At 38.4% G+C, this 25,189-nt stretch overlaps 1 protein-coding gene across 2 annotated transcripts in view; it reads left to right on the top strand.

Annotated features, from left to right (window-relative positions):
- Positions 1–480: 480 nt before the first annotated feature.
- The window catches only part of COL9A1 (collagen type IX alpha 1 chain), a 67,111-nt gene continuing 42,402 nt past the window's right edge, over positions 481–25,189 (top strand). For both annotated transcript variants that reach the window (XM_048936545.1, XM_048936544.1), the window contains exons 1-11: positions 481–651; positions 980–1,053; positions 2,418–2,495; positions 2,649–2,781; positions 9,594–9,990; positions 19,219–19,296; positions 19,960–19,980; positions 20,874–20,948; positions 21,497–21,532; positions 21,645–21,707; positions 24,179–24,232. In XM_048936545.1, the coding sequence (XP_048792502.1) occupies positions 638–651; positions 980–1,053; positions 2,418–2,495; positions 2,649–2,781; positions 9,594–9,990; positions 19,219–19,296; positions 19,960–19,980; positions 20,874–20,948; positions 21,497–21,532; positions 21,645–21,707; positions 24,179–24,232 (1,023 nt within the window). In that variant the 5' untranslated portion in view covers positions 481–637. The remainder of the gene's footprint in view (positions 652–979; positions 1,054–2,417; positions 2,496–2,648; positions 2,782–9,593; positions 9,991–19,218; positions 19,297–19,959; positions 19,981–20,873; positions 20,949–21,496; positions 21,533–21,644; positions 21,708–24,178; positions 24,233–25,189) is intronic.

Raw genomic sequence — 25,189 nt, 5'->3', positions numbered from 1 at the left:
CTATGTGTATTCCTTAAAGAGGTTCATGTTTAAGCAGTAAAAATCCTTTTAAATAATTGGTTTTATTCAGAAGAATCAACTAGAACACTATCAGCTAGGCTTCTCTTGAGACCATCTGATGGATAAATCAACAAGAAATGAAAATATCTTCTTTATAGGACTGACGTTCTCTTCTTGTGAAAGTTTTTAGCTTTAACACCACACTGAAGTCACCAATTTCCTCAGAATCCCTTGGTACATGTTATTCTTTTATCTGCCTCACTGAACAGCAGCGCCTGCCATTTGGTGGCTGGCATCGCTTAACTCACATTTTCTTAATCTGTCTACCCTGATGCTGGCATAAGCAGCAGCCCTTCCTCTGCTCTCTTAGCTTCTTATATTCAGCTGGCTCCAGAGATCCTCCCTCAGACCCCATCAGGATACATACGTCTGTCCAGCCCCCACCTCCTTCCCTTTGCAAGATTAAAACCAACCCAGCAGACTGCACCTCCCTCCCTGCTGAGTCCTGCCTGGGGCAGCAGGAGCATTCTGCACCCATTCACACTCTCGTTAACAGGACTTATGACAGGGAACCAGAGAGTGTGAATATATACTCCAAATATTCCCATGTGAGAAGTGAAGAAAACCAGCAGTGAAGATGAAAAGCAACTGGTAAGAGAACAAGTGGGATTTAGAGAAATCTGTAAATAAGAGATTAGAACAGTTAAAGATGTCCTTGCCACTTGGCTTCTTTGTTGTTTGTATATATATATGTTGCACTGTATGAAAGAAATTATAAAGAAAGAGTCTTGCAGACATCTTTTGTTATAAGGACAAAGATAAAGCGTTCTCATAAATTGTCTCGTAATGTCTGCTGGTAAATCCTTAACTCGTGATTTTATACACTTGGTATGCATGACTGAGGAGAAAGTCAGCAGCAGAATCTGTCAGAAACTGTACATTCACTATATTCACACTGGAGTTCTCTTTCTGTTCACAGGAAAATTACAGCTTTCTTGTATATGTGTAGTTTTCTGGGGTCTTTCATCTCGGCTACCATCCAGCAGCAATCAAGTAAGGACATATTTCATCTTTCTGTAATTCTGACTGTCAAAAGAATTATTCAGAACTTCTTCAAAATTAAAATCCTATCTTACTATCTAACACAGAAAGACAGAAGTGTGTTTGTGTATGTATGTATGAGTCTACATATACATATAGAAAGAGGGAAAAAACAACAAAATGTGTATCATTTTTAGTATGCAATTAGAAGTATTTTCAAGGTAAGAATTAAAATCTGCATATAGGTGATAGATACATGACACAAATCTCCCCTCATCTTTCAGTGCTTCTAGTTAGATGTTATTCTGCTACATGTGGCAACAAATTGGCTTCACTTTATTTCCTGGGCATAAAATGTAAATGGCTGGATGTCAGCCATGTGTCCCATCAAATAATATAGAATGAGGCTATTTCTAAGGTGTAACGTGTCAGCATGAATGTTCTCTTTAAGTTTGTGTTTTTAGAAGGAAACCCACATTTATTTCAGTGTTGAACTCTTGTAGCACACAAGAGGCTCTCTGTAGGTTAGAAACGCATATCCTTCCAATTTGAATTCTTCCCCATCCAGACTAACATTTTCCAGATTCACCTGATACTGGACTTGTGCAGAACTCTTAAATCATTTGAATAAATGTTTATTTTCCCTTCCTTCTTCCTTAAACTAGGGAAATCATATGAATATTCTTTTTCATTGCACAGCTTTCTAGCAGATGATATTCAGACAAATTAGATTTTTAAATTTGCTTTCCTCTAACAAAATTTCTTTTACCTTCTTCCTTGGATCAATAAAAAAAATGTCAGTAAATCCTTCTTCCCCTACCCTACATTTCATGAATGACTATTCTCTGATCAAACATGGCCCAAGAGAAGGTGGGAATGCCTGAAATACCAGAGAGGATGGAAAAAAGTGCCAGTAATTTCTCTTCTTAACACACTCTTCAGTTGGAAAAAACCTTGTTTAAGTTTCCTTGGGACTGGGGAGAGTATTGATTTAAGCACTGATTTTTTTTTTTTTTTTTTTTTTTTTTTTAACGTTTGCTTAAACCACCACAAGTTCCAGACCAGAAACTTCTTACACTGCAAGCCTTGTGCTGGTACAACTATTTCTCCATAGTCTGATAGAAAAGAAGCATTATAAATTATCATCTAAAGGATTGAAAAAAAATAGGGTCAAGCTCCATTTGTAGTTTGGAGCTATCTAGAAACAGGTATTTACTTTCTTTAACTTCTGACTTTACTGCATGTACATTAAATTTATTGTTGTACACATATACATTATTATTTTTTTCTGTTGTTTAATTAATATTCTTACAGTTGCTTCACTTAAATTTTTAAGGTCTCAAGCAATGTTTGACAAATTCATCCCCTTTTTTCAGGGTTGCCAGTCATTCTGGGTGCTCGTCAGAGAACTGACCTCTGCCCAACAATCAGGATTGGCCAAGATGACTTACCAGGCAAGAAGAATATGATTTTTTAGGAAATAGCTGCTGTTTAGAAACTGTTATGTTTAGGTTGTGTTCAGCTCTGTCATTGTCCAATGCTCCAATTAAATTACAAGTTATACTTCAGACTATAAATTGTTTTATATATATATCTTTTTCTTGCAGGCTTTGACCTGATTTCTCAGTTCCAGATAGAAAAAGCTGCTTCTCAAGGAATTGTTCAGAGAGTAGTGGGCTCCACTGCTCTACAAGTGGCTTATAAATTGGGACCCAATGTAGACTTCAGGATTCCAACCAGGTAATGCTTTTTGCTGTTTGACTTTAAAAGATACACATTTCAAAATTTTATTTTGTAATGGAGAGATCTTCTCTGCAGCTGGATGACCTCATTTGCAAAGTTTCTAGAAATGGAAAAATGGGTTAAACTTTTTTTAAAAATTTTGTTATGTTTTGTTGATGCTATCAGACTAGGCTGATTCTTCTTCTACTTTCCTCTATCAATGGTATTGCTCAGAGTTCCCAAAGTTTTCCTGAAAGAGTGAAATCACATATAGGGAGTGAAGCCAAAAGTTTTAGTTAGGGAAGCAAAGCAAAGAAAACAAGAGGAGAGTAAGGAAAATTTTCTCGAAATACTGAAAGAAAGATCTTTCTGATCATGTAGGGATTGTGGAAGGTAGAAAACTTTCTTTTTGTTTTGTTGTTGTTGTTTTAATAGATACCTGGTACATTCTGGCTGATCTATAATCATTTAATATCTAAAGGATAATGAGCATTACTTAGCATGTCACAAAAAAAAAAAAAAAAAAAAAAAAAAAAAAAATCTAGTAATGGGGATTTAGGAATCAAATTGTGTTTGTTCTTTATGAGCCAGACTTGGAGCAAGAGAAGGAATAGATAGATAATACAACAGCTTAGAGAAGTCTTTGCCAAACTCAAACAAGACTGGATTCTGGTCCAGCATTTTAAGTAATGAAGAATGCCTTTAATTAGCAATTAACTGGCAAGGCCCTTAATTGGACTGCTGTTTCAGCTAGGAATAAATGGAGTGCAAAGTATTTCTGCAGCTATCACTGACAGATTTCTTTTTCTGAGTTCTCCCTGACTTCTGCCTCCCTAGCTATTAGGTTAATCTAATTTCCAGCTTTACTGGCTGGCTACACTGGACTTTCCCTCAGAGTGGCAAATCAAGGTTACTTGTTTAGAAAGGAGAATCCAGCCATGGAGATTAATGAGATCTTCATTTCATTGAAAACTGGAGGCTCTCAGACCCTCATCTGGTGTTTCTTAGCTCAGAAGTCTGAGATATCAAGATTTTCATTTTTAAGAAAGCTGTGACGTATTGCTGTAAATAGCTCTAGGGATATGTTTGACATACACAAGTAATCACTAATCAAGCCTATACCAGCTGTATTAATATGCTGTGACATCTAAGCTGACTACTGGCAATGAGTTTGCTGGCTTGGTATGGTACTGTTTTATAATGGATTTATCACAATCAAGACATTGACTTCGTATTCTCTAACAGTCAAAGCTGTGTGGTTAAACTGCAATACTAGCAAATGTTATAACTGAGATTTTACCCTGAATCAAATTAAAGCAATCTGCACTTGAGCCAAGTCTCTTGTCACATCTAGGGAATATGTTAATGCTTGAGTCCTGACAGTGCTACAGTGTGTTGGCTTGCTTCTTGTCTGCCACTGAGCCTAATCTTGGTATTCTGTTCCAGTATTATTTCACAGTGTGCCCCTTGGTAGTTGACTCAGGAATGAAGTCAGCAGTAAGCAACTGAAGCTAGTAGTACGGTCCTAATAATTAAAAAAAACAACGGAACTTCACATAATCCCTATAAGGCAGGTTAGCTGTTTTATTTCTGATATGAATTTGAGATGATCAAACGCCTGAGAAGTATCACAGGAGTTATTGAGTTATGCAGGGCACTTGGAGCATGACTCGGCTCCTTGGTGGCACAGCTTGGTTCTGGCTTTGCCGAGGCTGGCAGTGCCGCTGTCCCGGATTCCCGCTATGCCTCCATCGCTCGCCCTGGAGCTGTCCGCGCCCGTGGTACTGAAACCCCTTCTGGCTGCAAGCCCCTCAGGGCAAGCACCGCTGCGGGGATGCCTCTTCCCTCCTGCATCAATGAACACTTCTATTAGTAGAAAGTTACCCGTCGGTCATGGACAGTGAGGTCTCCTGCCTCATGCAGCTTGGTCCTTTTGTTGCTTAGTATATTGCCAAGGTCCAGAAGTATATCCCAGAAAGAGTAGAAATGATTGCACAGCCTTGACTTAAGCTTCTCCTGTCACCCAAATAAATTCCCATTGGCCTATGATGCTTCTAGTGGAAAATCAGCTGAAGAATCAGCATAATGTTCTCAGCATAGTAAGACCTTGTGACACTGCCATGACTCATACCCATTTTCACTGAATACAGGGAACTCGTTGTTTTTCAGTGTAGTTTATGGATTTGATGTAGGTGTCCACCAAATAGTAAGTAAAAAATTAATTTTAATTTGGGAGAATAACTGTATTTTAATCTCAAGCTTAAAAATCTGTATATATTTATTAACATAAGGGAATACATTCATGACATATTTTTATGGGAGGAAATGCACTGGATGAAGTCTTAGTCATCTGACTTCACAAATGGAAATACCGTGTAGGTGATATGACATAAGGCCTCTAAGTCAACACATGACTAAACAAATTAATGCCAGAAAATAATGCATGGCATTCACACATTATCATCTATACTGTTGGAGTATTATACAAACCTTTGGAATGATTTTGGTTCGCAATTAACACTCTTTAAGTAACTCCTGAACACAGCTTGGAAATTAGCACAGGCCATAGGTGTCCTTGCATGTGGTCACTGTGTTTTGGAAGTAAGAAGGCTTAAACTTCTTATTGCCAGGTGAACTTAGTATCAGAGAAAAAATTCCAGGCACACTGAATTTTGTAGTGGGAAGGTAGCCTAGTAGTAGGAATCTAGACATGACATGTTTTTGCCTGTAGTTTCCTCTCAGTAGAACATAGAGCAATGTAAGAATGTAAGATTTCTTTTGAACAGTGTTTGTATTTGGCATAGTCATGCACTGTGGACCACTTTAATAGGTGACTTGACAAACTTCAGACAGTTGCTTCCAAAAATGCAAAATGCTTAGCTGGTTTGCCAGATAGTTCTTGATACGTCACCTGTGACTCTAGGAAACTTCAGGATGTGCGAACACTGAATATCCCATAGCTGTGGGTATATCTGATGCAGCATTACCATGAAGTTGGCCAGAGGGATTTCTGCAGCCATTTCTAGCTGTTTGTATTAATGTTTCTGGAAACTTTATCTAGAATGGAATGTTATCTTACAGGGAAATGGAGGTCACCTAAGAAATAAACTCTGAAATAAACGTACTTAAAAGAGCAAGCAGTTATTTTGCAGTATTCAAATCAGTAGTTAACATTTAAAAATACTCTTACGCTCTTGATGAATTCTGAAGGCAGCAATGCTATTCAGTACTTCTATTGCCTAGTTGGATTCAGCCTTGAATTCTTAAAGAAATATTGCTGATAAGCACTCAAGTGTTGGGATTAGTAAGACTCCTAGGTACTCATGGGAGAAAAAAAAAAAAAAAAAAGGAAAGAGTTGTGGTTCAGAAATTCCCTTACAAATGTCTCCAGAAAACAAAGTAAAACTCAAAATAAATTAAAAAAAAATAAATCATAGTTGTATTAAAAAAAAGAAAAAAGAAAAAAAGAAAAGCAAGGACTCAAATATCTGATAAAATATAGATCTGATTTTATACTCATACACTCACTTCACCCTTACAGCATTAAACAGTAGTTCTCAATACACAAGGGAAGTAAGACTAGACTTCTGTCTCATAGATGTAAAATACAAAAATGAATAGAAACATGATATCCCTGGCCATCCATTCAAAGTATCTAAACAATAGGTCAGGACTAAATTCAACCTGTGTGCTTCGAGTATTTTTGTATATTAACTTTTCATTTGCTCATCTACTTGCTCCTGTATTCAAAATTGCTGGATTCTATTCCATAAATCAGTGGAAAAGCATACATATATGTTTGAACTATTTACCTATTTTATTATGCAGTTCTCCACTGTTCAAGAAGATTACAGAATCCAACACTTGACTTTACAGTGAGACAGAGGAAGAGCTTCTCAACAACTGTTTATTTAAATATAATGATAAATTTGCCATGGTTTCCAAATATTTAGCATTTTAAGCTGATGACTTCAGTAGGTTCTCCCTATGTAAACATCACAGGCTTTGAGAAAACTGTACTGAAGCACAGTGATAAGAATGAAGCCAATGGAATTGCTCTTCATTATTACTGGAGTAGCTAAGATGAGAATTTGTCTCTGCTTTACTTGCTGAATTATAAATCTTACACAGTTACAGGCTCATGCAGAGTAGCTTTCTGATGTTGGGTCACACTGTGTTTGGTTACACTTGGTCACATTACTGATATTTGGTCTTTAGTCTAATGCCAGCAGCTTTTCTCTTTTGTTGTTATTTTTTTTTTTAAATATAAATACTTGTTTGTGTACTGTTGTTTTTTTTTTTTTTTACTGTTGTATGTACAGTTCTTATAATTCAATTTTCTTTTACCAATGTCACAAGATGTTACACATTTTCTCTTCTTCATCTATCATTTGAAAAATATATTTCTTTTCTAGTTTAATTTTCTAGAAAGAAGGACCCATGTGATGGCTTGTAAAGCACTAATTCTACAGCTAAATATGGTGCACAGAATCTTTTTGCCAATCTGGCATAAACTACTTTATATTATATACTTTATACTACATACTATATTAACTACTTTATACTATATACTATAGTATAAATACTATATATATAAAAATAACTGTGTTTACTTATTAGGTTTTTTATTTAACTGAATTTTTGTTTTATTTACTTATTTATTTACTGCTAGTATAGTTATGGTGGGCTGAGAATGTGCTATTTTAACCAGTATTGCCACGACAGTAAAACTTATCAGTGCAGAGAAAGATTGAAAGTCTCTTCTCAGAGGACCTGGGATTAGTAATGCTTTCTTTAGCTGTAGAGCTTGGTGAATCAGATCCCCTAGAGCCCTAAACTTGATGGCAAAAAGTCATGTGGTTAAAAATTACTTAAAAATAACACCTTTGGCAGGGTAGTAGCAAAAACATCTGTTGTGCAAGAACAACAGGGGGATTCAGCAAATGAAAAGATAAATCATTCAGATGTGCTAAGGTTTTAGCAGTAGAGGAGTCTGAAACATTTGCTTAGGAGATATTATAGAAGAAGGACACAGAGGTCCGTGAAAGATGTGCTGAGTGTATCACGAGCTTAGCAAGAGTTTAGTGTGCATCAGAACAAAAACAAGAAGTGCATTTCCAGAAAGGGAAGAATATGCTAGTATGATGTGTAAGCTAGAAGCCCGACAAAAGGAAGGGCAATGGATAGTAGTAAGCACTATAAAGTGCTCAGAAAAAGAGGAGAGGTAAAAAGTCCACACATTCACATTTGCATTTAAGATGGTAAGAAAAAAATCAAAGCAAAACAAAGAGAGAATACAACAAGTTAGATAAAATACTATTGAACAAAGCCAGCTGGGACAGATTATTGCATTTGTAGTTAACAGGGAAACAAGTCACAGCAAACCACAGACAATTCAAAGTTAACAGCAAAAAGCCCCCTCTCCCACCTTTGAGTATCTCTATGTGTAAGAAGATAATCTTCCATCAGAGCATTCCCATTCCTCGTACAACAGCTTTGCCTGCAGCTGAATTACATAATATTCAGACTCAAATGGAAGGAGCAGAAACGCTTGCAGTCTGAGTAGATTATTCTTAAAATGAAGTTATTGCTACTGCTGCCAGGCTTTCCCGGTCAGTAGCCTGAAGAAATCTTGGTAGGGCTGTACCGCCGCCTGCTGGAAGAGGTTGGCACTACAGCTTTGGGCACCTTCATACTTCAGACGGTGGAGATTCTCAAGTGCCGGCTTACTAAATCGGCAGTCATCCAGGATGCAGAATAAGAACCAGTTTACTCATTTTTTCTTCTGTCTTCCTTTCCCTTTCCCTTTCCCTTTCCCTTTCCCTTTCCCTTTCCCTTTCCCTTTCCCTTTTCCTTTCTTAGCTGTAGAGATTCAGTAATGGCTAAATTCTTGCTGACATAGGATTGATCTGCCACTCAGAAATTAGTTTTGTTCAAAATGCCTACTTACCTGAGAAGTTCTTTTAATGAATATTGGTAACAAAAAGCTTTGCTCCATTTCTCAATGTCTCTACCCCTACGAAATTTAGTCAAATACAACCTTTTCCATGTGACATTCTTAAGTATGGAGACATGGTAAATTATGTGTCAGTGCCAACTCAGTTAGGATGCAACAATTTCACCACACATAAAAAGTGAAAAGACTTATTTTTAAAATATTGCATGGGATCCACTGGTACATTTGAGTTAAAATTGACAAAATTATTTTAGACATTAATACAGCTGTGTTTGTGCTTTCAAGTCTTGGATGTTGCAGCAGTGGCAAAACAATGAAATATTTTATATGAGGAAAATCTGTTCTTTGCTACTTGTAGTCTTGTTAGTGTAGGTTCTTAATATCTGCATGATTATCAATAAATGTTTTGTTGAGTGGTTTCTGCTGCAGTGACAGATAATAGATTAACAAAATGGGTATTGTCAGGCTGAACAAGAAAATGCCTTTGCAAAAGATATTCTTATGCCTTCAAAATTAAAGCTCTGCACTATTTACCCAGCCAAGCAAAAGTCACACTAAGCTGACTGATTTTCTAAGTGTAATAAAAGCATCATAATTGTAGGATATACTTTCTAAAGGTAAAATACTAGTCTGCTGTTCCTTGATTCGTTATTCGTAGAAAGGGTTATCATAAACAATTTACAATAGAGGAAGAAGAACCCACATAGTTCCTACAGTGCTAATGCCTCTAAAGGATATGTCTTCTTAAGACTCTTAAGGTAGAAAAGCACAGATGAAAGAATGTCTGCAGTATAGCTCTACTGAGGAACTGATTCTGTGTGCAGTTTTACAGAACAAATACACAACAAATTCACTGTATTTTGATTTTACACAGTGCAATATATTCCAATGGATTGCCTGATGAATATTCCTTTCTTACTACTTTTCGGATGACTGGAGCCACACTTCAGAAATACTGGACTATTTGGCAGATTCAGGATTCTTCAGGAAAAGAACAAGTTGGAGTGAATCTCAACGGTCCAATGAAAAGTGTTGAGTTTTCTTATAAAGGAGTGGATGGAAGTCTCCAGACTGCATCATTTTTACATTTGCCTTTCTTGTTTGATTCCCAATGGCACAAGCTTATGATAAGTGTGGAAACAAACAGGGTTACACTTTTTATTGACTGTATAAAAGTAGAATCCCTAAACATAAAACCAAAGGGGAAAATCAGTGTTGATGGCTTCGCTGTGCTTGGAAGACTCAAAAATAATCCTCAAATTTCAGTTCCGGTAAGTTTCAAAATCTTGTATTACTAAAAAAAAAAAAATGTTTTGCACTTAATCTTTCTATGGAACACATCTTCAGATGCTTTCTTAAAATACAGATGGCAGAGAATAACCCCCTTGGCAGGTAAGTACTAACTCTTAATTTCAAATGTTGTGTGCATATATATAAATAGTGGCAGGTAAGGGATGATTCAGGCTATGTCTAAGTTTCATCAGTGAACTTTCTTAGACAACAACACATCTGTCATTGGTTCTATTCTGTCTGGATATATCAGATCTATGTTCCCTTGTTTGTATCATATATGGAGCTTAATGTAGAAGGAAGTCTCAGGACATGGACTTGTGGACTGTACCTCACATCAAAGAGACCAAAGCATTCACTGAACAGGAACTGGGATCTCTCACTTCTTTGTGCACACGAACTATAAGCTAGAGATGAGTAGTCCTGTCTCAGAATAAATATTACATGTAGTTACTACAAAGGGAATATCTCCTCCATGAGATTGATCAAAACTCACTATGGTGTGTTCCTTCATTCTTCATTCCTTCATACGGTGTGACAAGAACAGGCAGTCAAATGATTATTTTATATCCTGTTTGTTAATTTAATGCTTAAAATATCCTCTTCATTCTACTGTATTGAGGAGAGAGTTGTTTTGGTGGAGAAAATCACACTGAGAGTAACATATGGAAAACACTGAATGCTTTTGTGCCCTTCTATCAAGAAAACTGAAGATGAAAAACCTCAGGGATTTTATTATTTGATGATCTGATTTAGTTCCCAAGATCAATGATTAATATAAAACACAGAGAAAGTGACATAGTCATAACTTCTGATTTAAGAAAACTACTTGTAGTTGTACATCTGCATTTTTTCTTCTAGACATCAGTGAAAATTTCTTTTCAGCCAGAGTTTTTTCAGCTAGTGAGTCATAATGCACTTTATGCTGAATAATATAAATTTCTTTTTTTTTCAAGGATCCTCTTTACATGTCTTAGGAACATATAACATGAACAGCAAGGCACTCATTTCAGAATGAGTTGAATGGCAAAAGAGAATCATATATTTAATATATAGTGAACATTTTCCTTATTACTACACTGCAGATTTGCATCAACTTCGAAGTAAAATGAGTGAAGTGAGATACGTCTTGCGTTAACTATGTATATCTCACATTATTTGCCAAAACTGCATAAAATTCGAAGTGTTGCAAGAAAAGCAACATCTCATAATTTGTCATATCTGTATCATATCTGAAATCAGATTCTCTTGGAAAATGGTAGCAGAGGTTTCTGAAAGTCGCCGCCTAATATGTTGCTCTCAATGTGGATTAGGATCTATCAGTAGCTGAAAAGCGGTATTAATTCTGCTGAGAACAAAAATTGATCTTTGAAAATATCATTCAATATCATAATGCTAGAGTTGATATTGTCATGATTAACTGTACATTTACTGACTGGTCTGAGGAATATTAGTGGTTGAATGAATGGATGGGATGATGAAAATATTACATACTCTAAAATATTCTACATATTTTAGCGTGAAAATCCACAGTCTTTGAAAAGGTATCTAGATTAAATTCACAGAGAGATGTAGGCAATAGTGTAATAGTACTGAAATGTCCAGTATGAAGTATTACAGCAAATCATGCCTTCAGGTTAGATGCATTTAAAAACAAAGAGGGTTCCTGTTGCATGATGAAATAGTGGTTGGAGGAGGCAGCACACAAACTAGAAGAGTTACGGTTTTAAGCCGATCTTGTCAAGAACTTGCATTTCCCTCATGCCAGCAAGCATGCACGTACAGCCCAGAAGGTCAGTGATAACCTGGGTTCTATCAAAAGAGGGATGGCCAGCAGGTGAGGGAGATGATTGTCCCCCTCTGCTCTGCCCTCATGAAGCCTCACTTGAAGTATTATGTCCAAGTCTGGAGCTCCCAGCACAAGAAAAGTCATGGAGCTGTAGGAGCGGGTCCAGAGGAGGGCCACAATTAGCTGCAGCACATCTCTCATGAAGAAAGGTTGAGGGAGCTGGGCTTGCTCAGCCTGGAGAAGAGATGGGTCTTGGAAGACCTTTTTGTGGCCTTTCAATATATGAAAGGAGATTTGTAAAAAAGATAAAGACTTTTTATTTGGCCTGTAGTGACAGGACAGTGGGCAATAGTTTCACACTGAAAAATGATAGAAATTGGATATAAGGAAGTCATTTTTCATGATGACAGCAGTGACACACTGAAATAGATTTCCCAGAGAATTTATGGATGCCCCACCATTGCAAGTGCTCAAAATCATACTGGGCTCTGAGCAACCTGATCTTGTGGAAGATGTCCTTACCCACTGCCATGGATGGGTGATGATCTTTAAGATTCCCTTCCAACTCAAATCATTTTATGATTCTATGATTATGGCTAGAATTAATGAAGTTAGAAAAAGGAGCAGAGGAAAATTGGAATTTTATCCTCCTTCCTCTTATGCCATTTTTGGGTGTTTTCAATCCTGTGTTTATCAGAGATGTGACTTTTTCAGTGAGGCATACAAAAAAAAGAACAGCAAGTAGGCTGGACATTTCAGACATTTTGTGGGGAAAGTGTCTTGCATTAAGTTCTGCCTCATATATTTTTAAGCACTCACATCATTAAGCATTATGTTAAGCAAATGTAAAGCTATTTGTTGTACTGGTGTATGTTAGATATAGGACACCCTACTTCAAGGATGAAAGAGCAAGATGAAATTAAGTCACTTTTACAGTTCATCATTTATTGTGCAAAATATTTCTTTACATCTTTGAAATGTTTATGGAAGAATTCATGGTCAGTTTTTGAAAAATACCTCAAATCTTTTGGGTTAAAAGGTCTTAAAACTGAGGAATATGTTGTAGTTCTTGACAAAAAGAATTATGAAGCGCAGGAACAAACTGTTGAGGAAGAAAGAAGGTAAAAAACTCATTAAGTTTTTAAACCAAAGCTACACAACAAAAAAAACTTTAATTCAGACAGAACTGTTGGCTTGACATAGGACACCCTAGATAGGATTGCATGGCCTGCACTATGAAGTCAAAACTGACAATCGTGGTGGTCCAGCCTGATATTATAAAACTATAGATTAAGGAAGACCATATACCTTGGAATTATGATAAAGAAAATAAACAAGCAGATAGAATAGATAATTTTAAATGGTTTTATATATTGTACACATTTGTGGTTTAACTTGTGTATTTGTTTTCTCTTTAAATTGAGTAAAAAAGCTATGGTTGGGTACATTCTAGACTTACCCTTTTACTTGCTTGACTATATTCACTTTAAACATCTCATCAATCTTGGTTATTTAATATGTCCCAGGCATGATTTCTGATTTATTTCCAAGCATTGTTAAAGTATATTACTTCCAGTAGTATAATTTTTAAAGGACATAAACTATGTTCCCTCTTCTTGTTTATATTTTTTCCTTCACTATTCTGTGAGTGCTCTCTTTATCTTGCAGAATAAATCAGTTTCTTATGAGTGCAAATAATACATCTCATTTTAAAAGATATTCTTTATTGCTTGTTGTTACTATGATTGCCTTGGAGGTATTATATAGAGTTCCATTAGAAATAATGTCTTGTCTTTGAGCCTCTAAAAGGACTTCCAAGATTTCTGGAATGTTTTATAGGGGGCAAACTTTTATACAGGTTTACAGCTGCATTTTATCTTTTTTAAATAAAAAACACACAGTATTTTTTTTTTTTTTGTTTAATCTAAAAGTAATTCAAACAATCCATTATAAGCTCTAAGTAATAAATATGAGATTTATAATTATTTCAAAACCAAAAAAGAACCTACTTCCTGAATTCCATGCCCATTATGAAAAGTTAAGGGCACTAATTTCAAATTGCTCAAATATTAACTGCTGTAAAATGATAGAAATTACCTTAGTTTCCTTGTTTTCAGAGGCCCAGTTTCTCATAATTGACACTAAACACTTCATTAGAAGTGATCCTTGGTCATTATTTAATTGACATTTTTGTAGTTTTGACTTTTTACTAGATTAGTGCAGTTATCTGACTTGTAACATCTAAGAGGAAAGTAATTATGAGTATTTGCTGAACAGGGGTCAATTTACAGCACCGCACAGATTATGCCTGTGTAAGATAAAAAAAATAATGCCTTACGTTTTCTTCACTCTCAGAAATCTCACAGAATAAAATGATACGTTTTAAATACATGCAGTTTGTCACTTGAAAGCAAATGTACAGATAGTAAATAATAGAATTCTCTTAGAACAAACATAGATATCATTGATTAAAAATAGTAGAGGAGCTCCTACCTGAAAACTGATCACAGCTGAATTGTAATTTCCCTGAAGGGCTGTTTTTCCTTGAATCATCCCTGAGGCACCAATTACCCAGCAGGGCACAGGCAGACAGCTTGTCCAGAAGGCAGCTGCAGACATGTTCTGATTTAGTCCCAGAGGAATGTCAGAGTTTTTCTTAAAGCCTACAGTACTGTTAAATGTTTAACTATGGACTTATCCTACTCCAGATATTTAAATCTTATTTAGATTTTAATAAACTTCCATATACCTAATCAAAAGCACTACTAAGACAATAGAATTGCATAAGCAAAACTGTGAGCAGATGTGAGCATTTCCATAAAACTTAAGAGGGCAAAACAGTAAACAGACAAACACAACTAATTGAATTTTACCTGTTCTATGAAATTAAAATTGAACTGAAATGCTGCAGGAAACTTGGAAAATGAATACTGAAATTATTGACCTATAGGTCTTACACATCTACAGGTCTTAAAAGATTAAATTTTAATAGCTTTGCTTTATGATTATCCTTGATTTATCTGAGGTTACTTTCTAAGATCTTTGTACCTGCATTTCATCCTTGACGACACTTTGCACTGATTTGATAGAACATCTACATGTAAGATCTTCAAAATGGTGGCATTCTTTTAATCAGCTCAATATACTCAGAAAGATCAGTGTGAAATACTGGCAAGGGAAAAAGCACCTTGACAGTAAGGCCAGGTCATATTTTCCTTTCTCACTTCTCCCCTAAATGATCACAAAGTCAGCCCTACCCTTTTACTATTTTTCCAATGAAATGGTTTATTTCTAATTTTAAAAAGTCAAAGAGGTAAAATAAAAAGTGAAGTGAAACATAACCTTAAAGCAATTGAAAAAGCCCAAAGCAAATTAATTACAAAGCAATCTGACTAAAAAAAAAAAAAAAATTGTTGCCTGACCAATTGTCAAAGACATGTCAAATTATGATGACTGCTCTGAAAGTAATACCTTCTATGCTACTGTGTTGGCTCATGACATCAGAGGTGGATGTTGGTGGCCTGGCAGCAGAGGCTAAACCTTTCCACCAATATTCCTTTCCACGTTGTTGCTATGTGACAGACGGCAGCAGAGGGGCAGTGTGACAACATGGCCTCTGACATGGAAGTGTGTATGAAAGAAAGTGGTACGTGGAGACAGGACAAGGGGAAATGGGAGCTGCAGCACAGGAATGTGCGTAAGAACTTCTTTATAGTGAGGGTGACGGAGCACTGGAACAGGCTGCCCAAGGAGGTTGTGGAGTCTCCTCCTCTGGAGATGTTCAAGTCTTGCCTGGACGCCTACCTGTGCGACCTGGTGTAGGGAACCTGCTTTGGCAGGGGGGTTGGACTCGATGATCTCTAGAGGACCCTTCCAACCCCTACAATTCTGTGATTCTGTGATTCTGTAAAAGGCGTGTCACTGAATTTCTTCATGGGGAAAAAAATGGCACCCACTAACATTCACTGATGCCTGCTGTACATTTATGGAGATCATACAGTAGATATCAGCACAGAGAAATGGAGGGTGATCATTTTAGCAGTAATGAGAATGGTGTGAAAGACAAACCACATTCCAGATTGCCATGCAGATTTTTATAGGTGCAGCATTCAGGCTCTTATTTACTGCCTGTGAAAATGCACAGCTAACGGTGGTGACTATCCTGAAAAATAATTTTTTGTAGGTGACAATTTACTGTACCAAAACTGTCTTATTGTGCTCTTTACATTTGTTGTAGTTTCCATGGAAATAAATAAAAGGCACTACTTTCAGAGCAACCCACATACTTGTGCATGTTTCAAACATTTTAACTCCTTTCATATTCACTTCATGGTACAGTGATTTGTAAACAATGCTAGGTGTTTTTTCCTGTATAGGATGCCTCCCTCTCTTGTTCAGACTTATTTTTGTTTGCTTTTTAATCTCATGAGAGTACCAGGCCTTACACAGTGCTCACCATTCAAACTCCTTCTTGATCAAAACAAAATTATCAGTTTTCTCTTTAGCCATTCGAGAATGTTAGAAGAAAACATGAGGCATTAAAGGGATTTCCTGGCTCAGTGAGCCAAGCTCCTTCTGTAGCAAGTAATCCCATTTTATAACCTCATTATAAATTTTCTCTTTTAACATTGACTTTGTTCAAAGTTGAAAAATTTGGTCCCAACTTAAAAAATGTATAATACACATTTGCTAGTAGTATTCTTTTGAGATGGGTTTGTTGGCACTTGGAGTGTCTTGCATTGAAGTATAGCCCAACCCAGTAATTACCATTTTCTCATCTCACATCTTTCTCACCTTAATGCAGAAGCAAAAAAAAAAAAAAAAAAAAAGGAATCAACAACAACAAAATGCCACCAGTTAACAGCCCCGCCACAAACACACACAAAGAAGTAATTCTTATCTATATGTGAAAAAAGGCAAAACAATGTGTTGATGCAGATGCGGGCTACTGGTATGGCTTTAAAGTCATTTTTTTCACAGTTTTTGCAGATACTGTAACTCTTTGCAAGTTGAAAATACAGCTCAAGACTATTGATTTCAGTTACATTTCTTGTTGATCAGACTTTCTGCATAACCTGTACCAAGGTACTTCCATTCAAGCAACCAGTCTTTCCTACTATGGTGCAGAATGCCATCTAAACCAGCTATTTTGATTTTAATAGTCAGTACTCTATAAGATTTATGGGACAAGATCAGGAGTATAATCCAGTCATTCAGTATTATCTTTCTGCCTTTACCACAGAGCAACCCTTTCTTTTTCTACCACCTTTTTCTCTTATTCAGTCCCAAACTCCAATTTCTACAGTACATGAACTTGCTTATTTGATCTGGTGAATGAAGCAAGCATTCTGAGGGAAGAAGAGTAGAATCACACTGGTCCTGGTCAGATACAGTGGAAGTGTTCATAGGCAACCTTAATTTTAGTATCTCTGAGCTACTGAATGGACTACTGTTTAGTTTTAGTACTATTAAATTTCATTTTAACATTAAACAGACAAACAGTAGAAGAAGAAATTGTACCACGTCTATCCTTTTAAATGAGGAATAGATTCTTATTTAAATCAGAAATAGATTAAGCCCAGCTTAAGCATTCATTAAGAGCCAGTTACAAACTTTCAGCCTCTGCAGGTGAGCTTCAGGGTGAATAATGCAGAGAGTCAGGACTCAGAACTGAGTAGCATGTTATGAAATAAATTATCTAGGGGTCATTTGATCCCATTTTATGCTTTTTTTTGGTGAATCTTCAGATTCCAGATACTCTCATTTTTATTATTGCATTGCCAGCTATTAAATTATAGTATACACTCAATGCTTTCATGTCTATTCTGTCAATCGGTTGTCTATTATCAAGGATTGGGAAAGGCTTTATAATGAGAACTGAATAAAGAAGATAAAGAGTGGACTCAGATAATGGTGTCAGATAACACAACAGGTAAAAGAAACTATGATTCTGCCTCCTTTGTGCTGTTCACGGCACTCCGGAGGCTGCAGTAAATAGAAGAGCAGAGATGTGATAGCAAGAATTTCAGAGTGGCAGCACTGAAGTGGAGGAGCTGAAAGGATAAACAAAAAAGCAACTTGTGGACATCTGGGTGTTTTGCAGAAATCTTAAAGGACTTTAAACATTTTTTAGCTACAGCAGTCAGTATGCAATTAAGTTAATACAGGGAAAGTATCAGGAGAGGAAAGCACCTCGGTTCTCTCTGCACCAGCCACAGGCTGGCACTGAAAAGAGCAATGAAATATCCTAGCAGGAGTGCAGGAGGTAGCCAGAAGAAGGCACTAATATATTATACTGTGGGAGGGATGGTGGGAAGCTACTTCAGCTCTATAGAATAAGGAAGATTCAGAGGAGCAAAGAAATAAGAAGTGAATGCCCTTGGATACTCACGTTTCTATTTTCAGCTTCTCAAAAACAAATCACAGTCTTTGCCACACAGATCTCTATGTTGTTACAAGGTAAAAAATAATCCTTCTTCTTCTCAGTTTGTCAGCCATTCATAATGAAATGAAAGGAAAAAGCCTGTGAATTTTATCATTAAGTTAAGAACTCACTGCACAAACCACTCATTTGTGAGTCATAAGCCAAGCTGGTACTATATCAGACGGAAGACATTAAACCTTGAACATAATAACTATGTGCAACAGTTATTATTGTAATATACTTTTGGTACTTAAAAATCTACTTGAGGCATGATATATCAGTGGATATGCCTCTGAAGATGTGCATTTGAGCTACTGAATAATTTTTAAGAAAGGCTAGGTAGTATTTAATCTACATATGCAAATCGAGAAAGACTCAGTGACACTTTCTGAGAAGAGGTTGCCTTAATCCGATGTCATTTTCCAGTGCCAAATAAAAATTCAAGGAATATGTGAAATTTCACAGATGTGTATTACTCAACCGCAGGGTTTTGCTAGTGTACATATGATCCACCTGTCTGAACTCCTCACACTTAGACCTTCTGTTTCTGTTCTTGGACATATCACTCCTCATGGACACAACTGTTTAGTCAGAAGAAATCTTTTTAGGACTGTGTGTCCTTCAGTAAAACTGTCAGTATAACATAATATGAGATAACTGCCTGTGTACTTATCTACTCTATAAAAATGAATGATGAATCTCACCTTCTCTTTAAATCTCTCAGCAGGTTTATGCTCCCTCTTTAAAATGCCTCCAGATGTTGTGTCTGAAGGCATGCAGAGTGGTGATCTGCTCTAGAAGAAGCTTCAGAGGTTGAGCTAGTCCACTCCTGTGGCCTGTGCTGAACAGCAGCACCCCATACCCTCATCACTGCATTAATTAGTGTTAAATGCCTACCTTTCAAAATATACCGTTAGCTGATCAGTTTTGGTCCTATTTAAACTTTGTCAAGTGTGAGCCTCTGTTGAATTAACGTTGTTTTGTCTTCCCTACCAGTTTGAAGTCCAGTGGATGCTGATTCACTGCGATCCCCTGCGGCCCCAGAGAGAAGGCTGTGGTGAGCTCCCAGCCCGGGTGAGCAGCGTTCCCAGCCTGACAGTGCTGAACCAGGCTGCCACTGAATCTATCAAGTTCACAGGAGCTTCATTTTTCTCCCTCTTTGTCCAGAGAAGTCTATTTCACCATACCTGACTGAAATTTGGTGCCTTTAGCAACCCAGCCCCCTGGAGTAGCAGCTTCACTTTAACTCTTCCATGCCTTCCTATCTTTTCCTTCTCAGCCCGTGCTAGGGTCAGAGGCTTTCAAAAGTTGTCCCTGACAGTGAAGAGAGATTGCCGTCTCCTTGCAGACTCCTGGGCAACCTGAGGGAGGGAAACCCTTGGTGGGAGGTGAGGGAGGGTGCCCAAAGCAACAGCAAGCAGGGCAAAGGGTTAAAGGAACTGCAGTCATTCAATCCTCTTCCTCCCAGCCTTCAGCTCTCCTCCAATCCCACGACCCTCTCCTAGGCAGTTAATAAGGAGCTGTGAGGGGTGCCTTCCAGCCCAGCTCACCTTTCGGCTGTAAGGCACATTTTGGTATTCTGTGTATCGTAGCACCTAGGTGGCCGCAAAAACTGTTCCCACTATGGCGTGGGCTGCATGGGGCTCTCTGCTTCTCGCGCTCTTCTTGCAGATTTTTTGCTTCTGCTTTGCTCAAGTAAGTTTATTCTGACTTTATCCCTGTTTTTCTCCCTTACAGATAAGCCAGACAGTGATTGAGGTAAGTGTGAGGAAAGGGATGGTGCTGCGTGCTAAGGGAAAGGGTCTGTATGAAGAGGGGCTGAAGGCTGTTTTTTGTCATGCCCTGGAACTGACCCGCTGGATGGTTTTTGACCCTTTTCTCCTCCACCTACAAATATCACTGGCTAGATTACTGCTGGAAAGTCTGGTGTGGGGAGGCAAGGCAGCCAGAGCAGCAGCTCTGTGAGGAGCAGGGCCCCAGCAGGCCCTGGGCTGGCCTCCGTCTCAACAGAGTGCCTTTGTGGGGACAGCCAGAGTTGGCTGTGGGTAGAACAGAGACCCTCATTATAGGACGCAGACCTGTAAAAGCCTTTCTCTCAGTTTCCACATGCCGCGCCTCCCACTTCTCCCCTGGGAGCCTGGCACTTGAAGAAAGTTTCTCTGTAGACGCTAATGTAATCTTGTGGAAACAGGGCAGCCTCTGAAGCTGCCACTGAAATAGCGAAAGGGTTAGTTTTAAGCTTCCTCCCTTAGCACAAACTCTCGGGAAGACTGTCTGCTTTATACTGGCTGAGGAATTAGAATAGCTCAGTGAATTTTAGTGCTTGGTTTGCGAAGATCACTGTCTTTAATTTTGCCGCTCTAACATTAGCACATGGCTGGGGCAGGGAGTTAAGTCCCCCTGTGCCAGCACCATGGGAGCAGCAGGGCATCCAGACAGAGGAAGGGGTTTAACACCTCATCCCTGTGCTGACTGTGAGAGGAGTGTGCTGCTATCACCACAAAAGCGAAAGCATAGGGCCTGCTGGTCCTGACATGGGTGGGGAGAACACAGACCACCAGTGCCTGAATAACCCAAAGAAGCCCTCACTCACAGACTGGCTTTTACAGACTTAACAGGATCTAATTGCTTCTTCTTTTACTCCTTGTCAGAGAGGGCTCCCTGGTCCACCAGGCCCCCCAGGTCCACCAGGGCCACCAGGAGTTCCTGGCATTGATGGCATTGATGTAAGTATTTCCTAAGCATCGCCTAGGGAACAGGTGATGCCTCAAGATGTACCTGTGTTGTCCTCTGCATTTGATTCTGGGGAGCACTGGCAGCAGAACTGCACAGGAAGCGATGGATATTATATTCTGTAGCAGGCTTGAGGAGTGGCTTTTCCGATTCTCTCTGACATTATAGGACATTATAGGAATTTTTATTTTATGTAATCATGGTCATATGCTGTGATTAATTGCCTTAAATAGGGTGCAAGGATTTTATAAATCAAATTGCAAAAGGAATTATGTAATATCACCATAATAAAGCATGCTAAGAAGTGGCATTATTTCTGATAGCAGCTACTATGTATTTTCCATTTCCTGACAGATCTTTCTGTGATTATTTCTGTTAGACTGTAGTAGAATTCATGCAAGTTTATTATTCATTTCCTATTAAAAAAAGAGAAAAAAAATCAGTTTGTGAATATTCCCATTAATCTGTAAATCAGTGTTTCTCACAAGGGTCCACAGAAGGTCCTTGTAAGTCTAATACCTTCCCTTTTGTCCCCCGTTAGGGAGAAAGAGGACCTAATGGCCCCCCAGGTCCACCGGTAAGTGCTTTCAGTTATTTTGGGTCTGCCCCGTGAGAGGAGAAGTACAAGGTTTTGTTTCTGCCTCCCTTTCTGCAGTATGCAAAATGTCTTCTGCATTTAAATCCCAAAGGGTCCAGACGGGGACGCAGGCAAAGCAGGATCCCCAGGCCTGCCTGGAGAGCCGGGAGCTGATGTGAGTATGCTTGACTTTATGGAATTTCTTTAAGAAAGAGCGCTTGGTTTTAGTCTATTTCTGTAGAAGCATGACCTTCTCCTGAGGTCTCTGGCTTCCTCAGAGCTGCCAGCTTAGTGCCAGCAGCACAAGTTGGGGAGAGGCACTTCGCTCAAGCTAAAACGTGCTGTCTGGAAGGAACACAGCTCTGTGTCCTCCCTGCTGGAGTGAAGCAGACGAGGAGCAGCGTTGGGTGCCGCCACCCTGCTGAAGAGCGTGCCCTTAGCAAGAGCGGCCGTGCCGCACACGGGCAGAGCGCCACGCTGTGCCGCGCGGCACAGGCGCTAAGGCCAGCCGGCTCCCCACGCGGCCGGCCGGCAGGGGGCGCTAAATCTGCCTCTAGTTCTCACTGCAGCGCGGCCGCGGGTCCCTACGGGGCGGTTGGCGCCCGAGGAGGGCGAGGCGGGTGGCGGTAGTTTTGGGTGTCAGATAATAGACAGTAATACAGTATATTACAGTACAGGTAATGCACAATACATCACCATACATCTACCACAATGGAAATAAACTAAACCGCTTAATTTTATTGATGATTGAAATACTGTTGCAGGATCAGGGTTTTTCTTTATTATTATTATTTTTAAAGGTATTGAGAGAACATGGAGCTGGAGAAGTCTTTAGTTAGGCTTCAAAATTCAAATCTGAAGGATGAAATGGGCTCCCGTTACTTTCAGTATTCCTTATCAGCTTCCTTTCTTCCTGGCAGCAAAACAGGACCATGGCCCATTTGTATGTGTCAAAAACCCATAAGAAGAGCTGCAACTTTTATAATTCTATAGTTTAGGCTATATAGTTTATATAATTTATAGTTTAGGCATGATTTTCTCTCCCTTGCCAGGATTCATTATAACACAATCAGGTGAAACAGAACTTTTAAAACTCAAGTCAGCTGTAAACACTCATTCACACTTGCCTGTACACTCATGTTTATCAGTGAGTAAAACTAATACTAAAATGGTATATTCTGAAATGGCAATCCTTTTTCATTTCCAGTAAAAAAAAAAGAAAGAAAGAAAGAAAAAAAAAAAGACCTTATTGTACTCCCACTGAGCATTCAACTTTTAATTGGGGTTTTGGATTTATAATTCCTTCTTCCCTTTCTAATTGGTGTGGCGGTTCTGACTTCTTAAATTCTTGCTTTTCTTTCACAAACTGTTTCAGTGTCAGGTTTAATAGACTGAGTTAAGATATTGTACAGTAATTGCCTGTAATGATCATGTAAGCTTTAGAAAGAAAATTAACAGAGAATACATCCCTCTGGGTGAACACTGACTTGCTGGAGGTGAACCAAAAGAGGAAATTATTGGACAAACATAAAAGCAAGGCATTTCTTATGGTTCTCTGGAAATTTCTAAACTGTCTAAGCTGATTAGAATTTTGGAAATGAAAGTAAACAAAAGAACCCCAAATGAATTTGCAGTTAAAGTATCATTATGACTTTTTACTTTTAGCTAGGTAAACAACCTGCTTTTTTTTGTTCAGAGTGATTAACATAAGGGTGTTCCAGTTCATTTAGATAAGGCAGTCTCTGTAGCTTCTTTTCCCGAGAGGCAGAAGTTTGTGAATCAGTTATTCCTGAGTGCTGTACGTGGCTATCAGGAAGTTGGGGAGTGACATTTCCTTAAGAACCAAACTACAGGGAGCAATGACTGATAAAGTGAACCAATGTGATCTTTAGGATCAATCCTTCTGTCATCCGTGACAAAAAGGAAGGGGAAAAACTTTCCCCAGAGTGGTCTTTGGTACTAATATTGAACTGCCACTGCTTTCTTCCTCAGAAATTAGTTTTTCTCTTGAATTTGCGATTCGACAGAAATGATTAGTGAAGGTACATAGAATCTCCATAATTATGTTCCTACAGATTGACTTTAGTAATGCATGTTTCTCAGGGAAACTCTGACAATTCATTTTAATTCCTTTTGAAGTGCACGTGTGTAGAATGTGGAAAAAAGGCCTCTATAAAACTAGTCTTCCTTCTGTTATTTCAGATAACAACTTACAGGTTTGAGAGTCTTGTTGCTTCTTTCAAATTGTAGCTGTGAACAATTCAGTTGAAATGGAAAACACAGATGGTTGTTTTTAACTTGAGCTATAAACTAAACTTGTCTGTCTCCTATCAGGACAAAATATGATCATCTGAATTCAAATGTGAAGCTTAATTATAATTTAACAGAATCATTTTTAAAGGACATTTTTCACAAGCACTGGTTATTTGTCAACAGAAGCTAGTGCTTTTAACTTAAGCAGTGTTTAAACATAGATTGGAATTTGTATCTCAATTCCACCTGTACATGTAAATAGGCATTTCAGTGATAAGGCTACTGCACTTACTCAACTCATCTAACAGCTTAATTATTCTATTGTTTAGATGTTTTTTTCTGTGATCAAGAAAAGCATATGTAACCTGTACATCTTACACATTACTCCCAAAGGGGTTAACAGGTCCTGATGGATCACCAGGTGCCACAGGACCAAAAGGACAGAAGGTAAGAACAATATTATATATAAAACGACTTAGGGGTCCTGGCTGATGAAAAATTTAATATGAGCCAGCAGTGGGCATTTGCAGCCCAGAAAGCCAATGTATCCTGGGTTCCATCAGAAGAGAGGTAGCCAGCGGCATGAGAAAGTTGATTGTCCCTGTCTGCTTTGCTCTTGTGAGGACCCATCTGGAGTACTGCATCCAAGTCTGGTGACCCCAGCACAGAAAATGCCTCTGAGGAGCTTCTGAAGATGGACCAGAGGAGGGACAAGATGATTAAAGGGCTATAGCTCCTCCTATGAAGATAGACTGAATGAACTGAGCTTGTTCAGCCTGAAAAAGAGAAGGCTGCAGGGAAACCTCACTGCGGCGTTTCAGTGTTTAAAGGGAGTTTGTAAATATGAGGGAAATCAACTTTATACAAGGGTGGATTGTGGTAGGACAAGGGGGAATTGTTTTAAATTAAAGGGAGGGAGATTTATATTAGATGTCAGGGGAAAGTTCGTTAGGAATGAGTAACTGCACAGTGAAATGCTGGAACAGGTAGCCCATAGAGGCTGTGGATGCCCCATCCCTGGAGGTGTTCAAGGCCAGGCTGATGGGGCCCTGTGCAATGTGATCTAGTACTTGATGTACTAGTACTTGATGTACTAGTACCTGCATGTGGCAGGGTTGGAATTTGATGACCCTTGAGGGTCCCTTCCAATTAAAGCCATTCTGTGATACAGTATTTTTTTAGTAGGATTTTTGTTTGTCTCTATGCAACTAATGAGATGATGTAGTCTTTCTTACAGTATTAAAAATCTGTAGGAGTCTCACAGGGCCCTTTCCCACAGTCCAAAGGAACTCCCATTCTCTCAGCTAGCAGTAAGGAATGGTGATGTTACATTGATGGCATAAAGACTGAGCATCTTCAGTAGCGATGAAGCTCTCCCCCTCCTATTTGATTGTAATAATTTCA

The sequence above is a fragment of the Lagopus muta genome, chromosome 2 (assembly GCF_023343835.1).
Source record: "Lagopus muta isolate bLagMut1 chromosome 2, bLagMut1 primary, whole genome shotgun sequence".
Taxonomy (NCBI): domain Eukaryota; kingdom Metazoa; phylum Chordata; class Aves; order Galliformes; family Phasianidae; genus Lagopus; species Lagopus muta.
This window is presented reverse-complemented; position numbering and strand designations above follow the sequence as displayed.